This window comes from Aedes aegypti, chromosome 2 (genome assembly GCF_002204515.2).
Source record: "Aedes aegypti strain LVP_AGWG chromosome 2, AaegL5.0 Primary Assembly, whole genome shotgun sequence".
NCBI lineage: Eukaryota > Metazoa > Arthropoda > Insecta > Diptera > Culicidae > Aedes > Aedes aegypti.
This window is the reverse complement of record NC_035108.1, coordinates 206,240,682-206,254,885: the sequence shown is the minus strand read 5'-3', so window position 1 is coordinate 206,254,885 and position 14,204 is coordinate 206,240,682. Positions and strand designations below refer to the sequence as shown.

General features: G+C 35.9%; 1 protein-coding gene across 1 annotated transcript in view; it reads left to right on the top strand.

Moving 5' to 3' along the window:
- Window positions 1-14,204, top strand: part of LOC5570325 (coiled-coil domain-containing protein 6) — a 46,403-nt gene that overhangs the window by 19,756 nt on the left and 12,443 nt on the right. Inside the window, exons 2-4 of the mRNA XM_001653103.2 lie at window positions 12,897-13,026; window positions 13,094-13,184; window positions 13,242-13,675. Of these exons, the coding sequence (XP_001653153.1) occupies window positions 12,911-13,026; window positions 13,094-13,184; window positions 13,242-13,675 (641 nt within the window). The 5' untranslated portion in view covers window positions 12,897-12,910. The remainder of the gene's footprint in view (window positions 1-12,896; window positions 13,027-13,093; window positions 13,185-13,241; window positions 13,676-14,204) is intronic.

Genomic DNA, 14,204 nt, shown 5'->3' with positions numbered 1-14,204 from the left:
TCATTGCCCGAGCGGAGACGATAAAACTCGAGTTGGTTATAATCGACGCAACTACGATACGGAAAAGAAACAGATGAGAAACTATCGATACATTTATTTAACTATAAAAACCACGTTTTAACGTAATAACTTTATTTATTTCTTCTCGTTTCAGCAATCCAACAGCCAAACCATCTCTACTATCTTTTTCATTTCCTCTTCGTTACATTATAGTCCCTCTGGTACTGAATCGAATGACGCATTCCGCTTTTTATCAGCGCTGTCTTTGCTGTACGTTGAGCATGGTGTCGGAGGTGGTGTGCTGTGTAAAACATCTGATGTGCTACACGGCACGCTACTTCCGGCATTTTGTTGGCGCGCGGGATGGGCAGTGCTGGTGATGATGTGGAGGGCGCTATTCGGTTTAGTGCCAGAGGGACTATATCTATTTAATGTAGCTGAAACTTGTGGGACCGCTTTAAATACCGGCGCCTGCTTGTGGAAGATCCCGGTGTGCTAAACGGCATAGGACATGTTAACGGGGGAGGCTTGGTAGGTCCTCACCTAGCCCGTGTCTAGATAGGCGGACGGATGTCTGCCAGGGTGTGGATCGAGCAATTACAATTACAATTACAGTTGATGAGCCATAAGCCTAGCTTTACATCAATCTTGAAGTGATTGATATATAATTTTCAATTATAAACGTTATTCATTTAAGGAATATTGAAAATCGTATGCAAATTCATTTAGTCTTATTTGCAGAGCATATTTTTTAAATTTTTCATATGAGCTTGAAAATTGAATCGATTCAGAAACATCGATTCAAATGATTCGATTAAATCGGTGAATCGATTTGACGTATCGAATTTGAATCGATTCAGTAACATCGATGTTCTGGCCAAATTTGCCCAACGCTACACCAATCCCTTATTCATTTGGATCGTAGTTCAATTCTTACCAGTTCCGATAAATTACGGAGTAGCAACCATTGACATGTACAGTCAGTCTATGCTATGCTATGCTATGCTATGCTTTAATAAATGTAATGAATAAAAACCGTTTAAAAACATTGATTGAAAAAAACAAATATTTTTTTTCCATATGCATTTTTGTCTTTGAATTAAGTTTGTAAATTGCGCGTTGGGACATTAGTATGTTTTGTGGTAATATCTGTAGTTTTAACGTGAAACATTGCCAGAAGTGCATTAATTAAGAATGGAAATCTTAATTTGTTTAAGGTGATTATAAAACGAAGCCAAACTTTGAATTTTTAATTGCACAAGACGAGAGAATCTGACAACAGTTCGCGTTAAAAACCAATCAAATTGCTTGCTTGCTGGTGGTGAACAATGGGATAGATTTTCAACGCGGAGCTCTGTTTGGATCGCAAGTCTTGTGCTCTTGAAAATTTGAGGTGTGGCTTCGTTTTATAATCACCTTAAGCAAAAAAAATCCTTGATTTTCTGAACCATAAAGTATCGTTTTCACTATCACCCAACATGCATGTGAAAAATAGCGAAATTGAAAGATGAGAAGCAGGCTTTGTTCTAATGTAGACGTAATGCAGAAACACAGATGTATCATTTTTAGGTTTGAAAATCTGGCGGCCATCTAGGATTCCGACGCCATCTTAGATTTGAGCAGTTGAATGATTTTTACCATCTCAGCGCTCATCAAATGTTGAATTATAAGGCCTCCCTTAAAAAAATCAGATTCTTTATTTCTTATCTTATTTTATCTGTTTGACTGATTGTTCATTTCTTCCAATGGTTTTAGACCAAATAAATGAAAGAATTAAGGCTATTTTCAACTCGAAGATATGCAGAACTACATTCAGGTAGCAAATAAGCGTTAAAATATCATACTTGATAATTTGTTTTTGAAGCTAGTTAAGGTGATTATAAAACGAAACCAAACTTTGAATTTTCAAGTGCACAAGACTGGAGATTCTGACAACGGTTCGCGTTGAAAACCAATCAAATTGCTTGCTTGCTGGGTGTGACCAATGGGATAAAATTTCAACGCGGAGCGCTGTTTGGTTCTCAAGTCTTGTAAATTTTTGAGGTGTGGCTTCGCTCTATATTCACCTTAAGCTGAGGGGCTGGCTCTGTTCCAGTAAGGACGTAACGTCAGAAAAAAGAAGAACAAGAAGAAGAGTAAGTGTAACGGTAGCATTAAAATTCAACATGTTGAGTGCTAACAAGGTGAAAATTCAAAATTACTAACTTAAAATCCACGATGCTCGCGCTGCGGATTTTTTGGACTCTTTATGCTAACTTTATTTTTCCAACTGAAGCTCGAGCCACTATCTGGTGACGATTGCCAATAACTTTGGTTTCTTTTGTATGAATTAAATCACCTACAGATGTTTCCTTGATTTCATAACGCAACATCCATCTACTGTTCCTAAACACGCGCGAGCGAAGTGCCGATTTGATTTAGGTTTGAAAACTCCTATGTTACATGTTCACAACTTATGTGGAAGAGTAAAGATGTGGAAGCATCAACGTGTCGTTCTCACTCAGTGACGACATGACTTACTACCGTAGCTCAATATAATTAGTGCAAATTTTCCTCAGCTTTCTGATGGTGATCTCAGAATTCAAAACTAGCGGTGCGCTAATGGTGAAAAAACGATTTTTCTAACAAAATTCAAAATGGCCGCCAAATTTGTTTTAATTTCAAATGAAAGCTATATCCTTTCTCTATACGATGCCACTAAGTTTGCTATGTGTTCCAAGCGAAATATGAGACATATCACGTGAAGAAATACCCAATATTTATCAAAAAATGGGCTTTTTCGCAACTGTTTTGCTAGCTGGTGTACGAGGGGTCCACCAATTTGAGAAAACCGAAAGGACCACCCTTAAGTTTTATCGAAAACTAGCGATCAGTGAAATAAAATTGGAATTCTAAAGATGGGTGCCGATGGCGGCCTGGTTTTAGCGAGAATTGCTCAATAACGTCACAATACTTGCATAAATCATTTTTATTACCATTTCCCATCTGTTATCATTAATAAATTATTGGAAGATAATCGAACTACGATTAAGAAAGTTGGTGGTAGTTGGTCCCTAGTGATTTATCCTACCTCCGTTCTGGTCACGATCTTCAGATTATCGTGATTCGTCAACATTCGTATTGATAAAGTGGAGGGACATGGTTGAAATGGAGTTTAAAAGAAACGAATGTCAGAACAGGTATCCACCGGCGACGCCAAACGGACCAACGTAATGTGGTGGTATTTGGGATTTGTGGATTGAATACTGATATTTTTTGCCAAGCATCAATATGGGTGACTTTCGAGGATAGCGAAACGTAAGAGGGGTTAGGACAAGGTTGTGGATTTACTGGGTAAATCCATCACATTGGGGTTATGACTCTGTGTCTTGTCAGGAATAGGGTCTGATTGGTATGGTAGCAGAGGCGCGTCCACGCTTGAAACCATGGGTAGGACAAACGTTGACAAATATTGTGTGCACAGTGAAGCAAAGAACAATGTTAACCCTATGGAATCCTAAACTGGAAATTCAATGTTACTGTATTTAAGGGACGCAAACCCAAAGGGCGTCAGTCGTTACCACAATACAAAGCTTTCCGTCTTTACAAGGTGACTGAGTAGCTTAAAAATAGGATATTGAAAACCTGTTGCCTGAAAAAAGGTACCTAAAAGGAACAAAAAACGGCCGAAAAGACACCAAACAGGAAGCAAGAAAACAAAACGAAACCTAAAAGGAGCCAGGAAATAATATTTTGATTCTTTAAACCATCAGATAATTCTCTAAGATCTAATTTTTTTTTTTTGAGAAGCTATTACTGCTCGTATTATTTACTGTATGTGTTTTTATAGGATCTTCTTCAGAAATTTCATCAAAAATTATTTCAGGTATGTTCAGAAATTTCTAAAGGAGCACATTTAGCTATTATTTCCCAAGGAATTTCTGCACGTATATTCTCCAAGAATTTTGCTTATGATACCTCAAGGATTTAGCAAGGATTTTCCCAAGGAGTACCACAGAAATGGAATTTCTTCAAAGAATATTTCGGAAATCATATATATTTCTCTAAAAACTCTATGAGAAGTTTTCCCAGGAAGTCTTAATTCCTCCACAGTTTTATCCAGTGATTCATCCAAAGATTTCCCTGGGAAATCCTCCAAGACTCCTGGTCTTCTAAAATTAAATCGATAACTTCTCCAGGAGTTTATAGGGATTCGCTATGTCCTATATGTATGTCTAGATTTATATAAGATATTACCTAGAAATTTATCTACTCCAGAGATTCCTTCTAAGATTTCTACAGAAATTCCTCCACTTTCCTCCAACTCTATGAGTATTCTTTCTAACATGTCTCCAGGAAAGTTCCAAGAAAAATATTCTAAATAATGAATCTGAGAGGTATTTTTGAGAAAAAAATCAGGGCTTACCTGATAAAATCTATGTAAGTTTTAAAGTCATCCTAAATGAACAAGGACTCCTGAACTTTCGAGGCAGTTCAAGATGATTTAATAGAGAATTAGATGAGATAATCGAAATAAAAAATCAATCGCATCTCGGGATAGTATTTCGCAGGGTTTTTTAAAGGATTTTTTTGAAAAACATTCTACAACATCTCGAGAAAAATTGTACGGAAATGATTGGTGGAATTATTGGGAAAACTACTGTAGTATTTACTGGTATAAAAACTTTAACTTACTTTTTGGAAGACTGCATGGGAATGCTTTGAGAAAAAAATTAAGAAATATTTGGAAAAACTGTGAGGGTAATGTTTGAAATGAATGCTGGAGAAGACTTGGATGAAATGCAGGAAAAAAAACCTAGAAAGAAAAAGAATTGGTTCGAAGAAACGTCCAGGAACTTCTGGGTCCCTGGGAGAAAACATGAACGAGTGGAGAAATTCTTGCAGAATTTCTTAAAAAAAACTCTTAAGCTATTATTTCTAAAAATCTTGAATAAACCTTTGTGGATTTCCTCGGGAGAAATTCTGTTGAAATTTTCAGAAGATCTTCTACAGTAACAACTGGAGAATACGGTTGAAGGATTATTGAAAATGCATCTGAAGGAAATTCTAGGATAGTTTTGGAAAAACAATCAAAATTATGCGTTGAAAAATCGCTGGAAGGATTTCTGAGAGAATTGGCAGAGAAACCTCTAGAAGAATTTCACGAGATATCGCTCTAAGAGACCCTGAAGGTACTCTAAATAAAATCACTATGATAGTTTCTGAAGCTTTTCCTCGGGAAATCTAAGACGAAATCCTTGAAGAGCCTGTTGAACCCGATATACTCTACAGAACATGTACAGAGTTGGTCATTGATATTTTTAAGAAACCATCCATTGATTCATTCAGAAATGCCGATTAAGGATGTTTCTTGTAACTGTTCAACAAGTAACAATTTATAACAAGTTTTCCAAGATTTTCAATATAAATGTTCTCAATCGTTCTTCACACGAGTCAGAATTTTTTGGGGTCATGCAAAAATTATGTCACTAGGCCTGAGAAACTATGAAAAACCTCTTCATAAGTACGACGTTGATCGAGTTTGTATGTATATTGAACAGATGATAAAAAGATTAATTTATTTTTCAAGCTTTCTACTGATTTTGTTTTTTTGTTGAATCGTGGGTAGGACAGCCCTTTGACTGTCCTACCCAGGTTGTTTTGTGCGTAGTACATGTCCTACCTGTCCTACCCACTTCCCGCGCCACTGTATGGTAGTATGCAATAGAGTTCGGAATTGATAGACAGACTTTGAGGAAAGAAGTTTTGAACGTAAGGCAGCAGCACCTTGGATCTTGGAGGGCGCAGGTCTGGAGAGTTGGGCAGCTGTTCATACTAGGTTACATTACGTAGAAAGTGGAATCTGTTTTGCCGTGCACAAATTATGGGCAGTATTTGAAAATGTTTTCTTGTTCAGATTGGGTAACGCAAGAGAGGATTTTTAGCTCTGCGTTATATTAGGAGGATATTATAGTGCATGGTCTACTGATGACTGTGTATTTTAAGGGTGATCGAATGAAAGCTTTGTTGAGTAAAGTTACCGTTGAATTTTTGCAGTTCGTAATTGTTTTGTAATGTTTGTCGGACAATAAGAAAATTTTCTAGGGTATTTGTTTGGATGCTAATGCATTATATTGATAAATCTAATTGTTCGTATCACACGCGAAGCATAGCATAACCCAATGTATAATGAAATTAGGTTCGAAGAAAGGATTAATATTTGATCACTTAAACTTTACGCTGCAAGATATTCTTAATCGTTTTTCTTTTCTTCTGATGTACAGGAATAACTGGTACCGTAAGGACGCCATTCACCGCTCATTTAAACAGCATTTCAACACATTAAATTCTGTCAAAAATCGGTTTTTCGATATTTTTCGCAACTTTTTGCGCTAGACGCAAGATAAAACATTTGTTTTTATAGGAAAGAAGTTGAAATGAGAACAACGTATAATGGTATCGACTAACATGTATGCCAATGATACATGTGTAGGGCGCCATTCACCGCTCATCCTAAGTATGAAGCTCTATATACACAACTAGTAGGAATTAATTTACTTTTACTAGCTGGTCGTTATCTTTGTATAATAGTACAACAACATATTAAAGCGTGGCAGCTAAGAAGCATTTTTCGATCCGCCATAATAAATTCATTGCTCAACTCATGTTTACCGCCTTGAAAAGCCTAAAATTATGTTTTATAAATAGTTTTAAACAAAACTGTCACAATCACTTCTAATGCCATTTTCATCACCATACATTTCTTCAAATATCGTTATTAGCACTTACACAATCACGTATTTTATAATGTCGATTGTAACTCACAGTTTCACCAAACACCCATTCTTATGTTGCATTATAAAACGATTGATCACACGTTAGCTTTGAAACTTAACCACCATTACTGATTAATACAAGGAATGCTACAGCTCGTGTAAACGGATTGAAACATCAACAATCAGCACTAGTTTATAAGTAACTACTGAGCCCTGGCGGTCCCTCCGTTCGAAGAGGACCTGATAATATGTCGAAACATATTAACAGATCCTCCGCCTGAATGCAGCCGTTTCATGATAAATCATGGTGCTTTTTTTCACAAGCATCGGATTGCTTTGCGGTCTTCGGCAATGTTGTTCATCGTAGAAATACCTATCGAGATCTAAGTTCAGAATTTGTACAAACTTTGAACGGCTGGCACTAAAATATAGAGAATCTAAATTTTTCATATGACCGTGTGCCAGGCTACTGCTCATTTTCGAAAGTAGTAGGTACTACATGTTCGAAATGTTATTCATACCAAAAGTGTAGTAAACTTTGTGGATTTTGTTTTTGAGTAGATGCTACATGTAGTAAAGTTCAACGCTTTTTATTCATACCGCCCATTAAGTGTAATGCAAATATCAGTGTCGCCATTCGATGGTCAGTGAGAGAAACTGCATGTTCGTAAGGTTGTTGTATGTACTTTTTACTGTCACTGGAGCCAACTGTTAGTATTTTAGAACGATGTTAACAGTCGTTACCTTATTCTATTAAAACGAAGTGAATGGTTGGAGGTATATAGAATGGAAGTTCTAGTGATGTTGATAGTTAAGTATTGGGGATTTGTTAGAAGTTGTTAAAGACTTTGTTAATCTTCAAACGCATATGAAAATCATGTTTTCCGTGTAGTTAAAATCCTGTTGTGGCTGAGAATATAGCACAGGTTCGTAAAATGCTGAGTGCAATACTCGTTGGAAAACTAGACGTAAACATCAAGAGTAGTACCAGATGTACAAAGAAGCAAATTTTATTACGCAAAATAAATACGGAATACTTAAGTGGGCTGGTCACAGTGTGCAAATCAAAATGTAAGTTGTAAATAAATAATATTCAGCATTGAATGATTCACGTTTATCGAACAAAACATCAATATTATATTGAAATTTATTTCTTAGATTTTATTCTAGTAAACTAAGCATACTGGTTTAAGCCATATAAAAACATACTTAAACCACTCTGGTAAATTAAGTTAGTTGTAAATACAGGTCGGACTCGATTATCCGGAGACTCGATTATCCGGTGACTCGATTATCCGGAATTTTAGACTCGATTATCCGGATTTTTTTTTATGTTCTTGTTTTTCAATTTTAATGCATGAATCAGAGATAATTTGGTATTGCAATATACAATTTGAATGGTTTTGTAGTTTTTAACGTATTTAAAAAAAGGGGGTTTGAAAAAAAATTTTTTTTTGTGTAATCTGATCAATCAATTTTTTTTCTTGTTAAGACTCCTACTGTTCCTAGAAATAATTTCTGGCCACGCCACCACATCATATAGATAAAACAACGAAAAAAGATAATATTTAGGTTCTTTAATCGGTGATTTCAAATGTTTTCTTAGTGATTCGATTATCCGGAGAATTAGATTATCCGAAGTGAAAAAAAATCGATACTCCGGATAATCGAGTCCGACATGTATTTCTAATTATAACAACGGTAACAATTGTATACTAGTTGAGAACAGTTTGGCCAACATTTTGAGCGATTAGTAGGTTTTTTATATAGTTTATTTCGAAATTTTTAGTCAAAAACTCCAAATTACGATTTCTTGATATTCCTCCTAGGGATTTTTTTTAGATCTTGGCCCAGAGATGCAGAATGACCTCAGGAATCCAGCCCTCTACTCAAATTTGATGGACAATTTTTTTACATAGTAACGGTCTGTCGGGGCACCGTGGTGTTCTATATGCAGCATCCCGGGTAGAGGAAAATAGCAAAAGAATAACAAAATTTACCATTAAAATAGAATGTTTGAATAGCAAAATTTGTTCTTTGTTTGTTTGAAATAAGAGATAAAATAACAAAAATAATAACTGAGTTTGTATGTCATAAAAACTAAATCATTACATATTTTGCCATTGTGATAACAAAATAATAGCAAAACTATAGGCAACCGTAAATAACAAAATATGTTATTATTTTGATATTGATAACTAAATACAGTGGGATTCCGATTTTGGCAACAAAGTCGAAATTTTCAGTTGCCAAAAACGGAACCGTGCCAAAATCGGAACCCATATTTTAAATTTTATTTTTCAGCTATTGGTCTGAAAATATCATTAGAATGTTATTACATGATCCTTATGGAATCATATGAAATCGAGAATTCGGAACGGTTCACTCCGAAGCAGTTTTCCGTAGGGTTGTACTATGATCTGAATCTATAGCCCGTAATGTTGATTGTGGCAAACGTTTTACATACTTTTTACGCCTTAAAATCTTCAATGATTTTTTGGAAGCTATTTGTATGAGTGGGTCTTGTAAAATCAATAATCGCATAAGTGACCTTTAGGGATGGTAGACAAATTATGTCACGCTAAATTTCGACTTTATCGACCGCGCTCCCCCCTTTGCCACGTTTTTTGTATGAATCCTTCGAAAATTGTGTAAGGCTTGTCACGCTTGGCTTGGCCCCCTCCCCCCCTTGGAGCGTGACGTAATTTGTGCATGACCCTTTATTCAAGAATTTCGACATTTTCCTGAAATTGTGTTAGAATATGAAAAACATAAAATGAATTACTGCGTTCTTACAAAGATGTATTTACAAGACAAAAGCGCTGGATATTGGAAAACGGCATATCTTTTTTTAAATATGATAAATATTAAAAATCAGTTTAAACTTTTAGACTTTAGCGGAATATTTGACAAAATTCAGTAAGTTTAGAATTTTGTTGAATATTATTTTTACTTGAAATGACTTATAATTGAGCTTGACATATGTTTTACATTTACCTTATGAGATCATCATAAATTTACAAGATCCCACTATGAAACCTAAAGAGCCTGATAAGAATCTTCATGTGCTCGTAAGGGATCTACAGGAAAAACGCTAGGGCTCTAAAGCATCTTACTAGGAATCCGTAGGATCTCGCCTAGAATTCTCAGGATCCCGCTAAGGATTTTGCTAGGAATTATCATCTTTGAATTCCGCTGCGATATTGCTGAAAATTCTCAAGTCTACGATGAAAATTTTTAGAAGTTTTTATTATTAGCACTCATCAAATTCCTCTGGAAACCTTTTCAAAATCACCTAGATTTTACCAGAAATATTCAAAATATCACTAGAAATCCACATTATCGCGCTATAAAAATATAGGACTCCATAGCAATCTAAAGAGTTTATTAGGAATAACCAGATTTTGGACATAATCCCCAATAATCAATTATACATTCTCAGGATCCCGTCAGAATCTCTCAGTGTCCGCTTGTAATCTGCAGATATTCTCAAGAATCCGTTCGAATTTCTGAGAAGTCCCCCAAGAACCGGGAATCCCCAAAGGATTCTTAAAGGCCCAGCTCGTAAGGAACATTTTTATTATGTTCAGACCTGTATCCTTGATTAAAAATCTTGTACATAATTTTGGATCGTCTCTTAACAAATCTAACGTCTTACAGAATCTCTAAAGAGGGAACGTAGCTCGAAGTAGTTGACGTAGAAACGCTTCAATGATATTATTGAGAAAAAAGTGTAGTTTACACTGTGTTCGCATTTGTCGTGGGGCCGGTGATTCCACCTTAAATAATAATATAGAATGTAGTGAAATATGCACTCTTTTCATAGATTATATATTGACACTTCTGCAATTCTTTAGAATAACGCATTTTTTTAATGAAATTCCTTAAAAGTTCTGATACACGACATTTTGCTGTATATATATTACTGCGGTGTGATTTTACATATGCAATGTATGTAAATCAATAATAATAAAAAGAGTGACCAAACAAGTTGAGACGAAATTTATGATTGTAATTCATAAAGTCATAGAATATTCGTTCCTCTTATGTCGGTGCTGATGCTCAAACAAGCTGTTCCAAATATAAAGAGAGGTGTTTTTTAGCGTATCACCTGCTGGCAGACTCAAATGGGCTGGTATGAATGCCTAAGAAAATAGATTTGTCTGTAGTTGAGATACTAGTGGAGATTATTGGCCTCATGAAATGTTGCGAATACATGTCCAATGACCATCCCGAAGATAATAGGCGCGTACGGGAGCCCCTAGTAGTTGGTGAGATTTGGGGGAATATCGACGAAAATGGAGCTCTGGAATGTAATTGTTGTGGAGTGGATTTGTTGTTTCAATGACTAAAGCAATAGACACGAAAATGTTTACGAAAATTTACAAATTTTAATGGTGTTCAAAAATGTTGCCAAAAACGGATCCATTTTGTTGCCAAAATCGGGGGGTGCCAAAAATGGAGCATGCCAAAAACGGAGCATGCCAAAAACGGAATCCCACTGTAATAACTAAATAAGCTATTCATGAGTAGATCAAAATAACGGTAATTTTAGTTCTTTGACTTTAATATGTAAATTTAGCATGATTATAAAATAAACTTTTAGCTTTCCTGCTAAAAAACTTGCTTTTTGAATCTGACATACAAATAGTAAAATGAGGTATTATGGCAAAATTTGATATTGGTTTGTTCTCATGAATTATTTGAATAAAGTTTTCAATTATAAAAATGATGACATATTTTACTATGATGGCGATGTTTGTTATTCTTTAGATATATATTTATTGTTTTTAATAAATTTGCAAAAGTAACAAATTTTATCATGATAGTATATTTTGTTATTGATTAGTTATTACATTAATTTCAAGTATAACATATCAATGACAGATTTTGCTATGATAGTATGTTTTGCTATTAATGAGATATTTAATGTCATATATTAATAACATAATAATGGAGAAACTTTAAAGTAGATGGAGTACCGTGTACCTTTTAATTCCGCTCCTAAATGCTTATCTTTGACAGATACGCGTATTTCGACTACCACTTGCAGTCTTCTTCAGTGTCAGTTACTCGTATAGTGGATACAAGTAACTGACACTGAAGAAGACTGCAAGTGGTAGTCGAAATACGCGTATCTGTCAAAGATGAGCATTTAGGAGCGGCATTAAAAGGTACACGGTACTCCATCTACTTTAAAGTTTCTCTATTTGAGATTCTGCTCAGAGGATTCGAACATTCATTAAAGAGACATAATAATGGTTAAACTAGATATGATTGCAAAATTTGTTCTTATTTTACCATTATTTTGTTATTCACCTCTACCCGGGATAACACAAAATGAACTTTAGAAGTTGAGCTGTCAAAATGAACCGAAGAACGTACGTGTTTTCACTTAAGATGAATAGGCAGATTCAGTACATATTAGTGACGGATTATTTCATATATATCTACGTTAAGCGATCCACGGCACCCCAGGTATCTCCTGTAGTTTCGAGATTTTTTTTTTTTTTAAGGCACTCCGTGCTCGTGGTCACCATCTGATACTGACGGAGGATGGATGTGTTCCCCTAAGCACGGTCCTCCGTGCGGCGTCTTCTGGTGGCTGGACGGGTTATTTTTTTTGGAGGGGCTGGGAATTGAATCCATGACCTTCCGCTTATGAAGCGAAAGCGTTACCTCAAGGCTACGCACCCCCTTAGTTTCGAGATGACTCGATTGATAATGAACACTGGAACTACTTCAAATTTCATAGTTAGAAAACAAAGATTTTGAAAGTTAAATAAATATCAAAATTTCTGTCAAATGTCTGAAAAATATCAGTTTTCAGAATCATGATTACATCAGGTTTAAAATTTTTGAGCAGCTGGGAAAAATCCGGGAATTGGAAAACTGATTTTGAATGGACACCCTGCGTTAAGGTGATAGCTACGGTTGACAGGTAAACTGGAGAAAAGTTCATTTCTTGGTATTTTACGTAATCTTGACGTGTGGATTATTTTGAGTGTAGAAGAGACATACAAAACAGTTTTTTTTTTCAATCAACAATTCTTGTTTGCTTCGTTCTAGAAACTGAACTAGTTTGCTGATTCTTTTAAAAGTTATCCTAATAATTTTAATAACATTGATTTTTTTTTGCAGCTTAAACAACAACCATGGACAGCCCGTGTGAATCTGAAAGCTCTCTCGATGGTGGAGCGATGCTTCCACCGAGCCCGGTGTCGCGGGAGCAGCTACAGAAACGCATCGAAAGTTTAACTCAACAGAACAAGTAAGTATTTTCGTATTTAGTTTAGGTTTATATTGTGTAAAACACAGTCCCTTTTATGATGTTTTAGAGTGTTGAAAGTTGAATTAGACACCTACAAAATCCGTGTAAAGGTTATCCAGGAAGAGAATCGTGCACTGAGACAGGCTTCAGTCATTATTGTAAGTATCTCTTGTGTAAGTTTAATCGAAGAATTAAAGCATTTGCCTCTATTTCAGCAAGCAAAAGCCGAACAAGAGGAGGAATACATTTCAAACACACTATTGAAGAAAATCCAAGCCCTGAAAAAGGAGAAGGAAACACTAGCCCATCATTACGAGCGGGAAGAGGAATGTCTTACCAACGATTTGTCGCGTAAGCTAGACCAGTTGCGGCAAGAAAAATGCAAACTGGAGCTTACCCTGGAGCAAGAACAGGAATGCCTGGTCAATAAGTTGATGCGAAAGATTGAAAAACTCGAAGCGGAAACATCCGCCAAGCAAAATCACCTGGAACAATTGCGCCGAGAGATGGTGGAACTGGAGAATACACTTGAGCAAGAGCAGGAAGCATTGGTCAATAAGCTCTGGAAGCGAATGGACAAGCTGGAAGCCGAGAAACGTTCGCTACAAATCAAGCTAGATCAGCCGGTATCAGATCCAACCAGTCCGAAGTAAGTATTTCGTATGCCTGTTATTGAATAGACTTTGCAGAGCTGTTACATATAGGCAGCTTTTAGGGACTTGGTAACTTTTTTCAAGTCACTATTTTGGGTGAAAATACCGAGAGAATCGGTCTTTTTTATTCAAGTGAGGCCAGATTTTTAGTAAGCTCATCTGCAGAACAACTTCTAGACATTATCGAAATATGGGTCCAGTGTTTTGTAACACAAAACGATTATCTTTCACAGAATCATCCGCAACTTTTGATGGTTTCGAAAAAAATATTCTTAATTATGGCGTAAGTTCATTTTTGTGAAACTCTAAATTTAAAACTTCATTCGTCGCGCTGCTGTATTTTGTACAACACCGCTGAAAAAACTCGTTTGTTTATAACAGTGGTTCTGACGGTGGCAAACCGCGCAACGACTGAAAGGTTAAGCAATGTTCAAGAAAAAAAATCATTGCATTGCACTTTTCATTTGTAATACGATGACAGATTCAGTTCACGCCGGAGAGAGCTGGCCGTTCTCATGGAAAAGG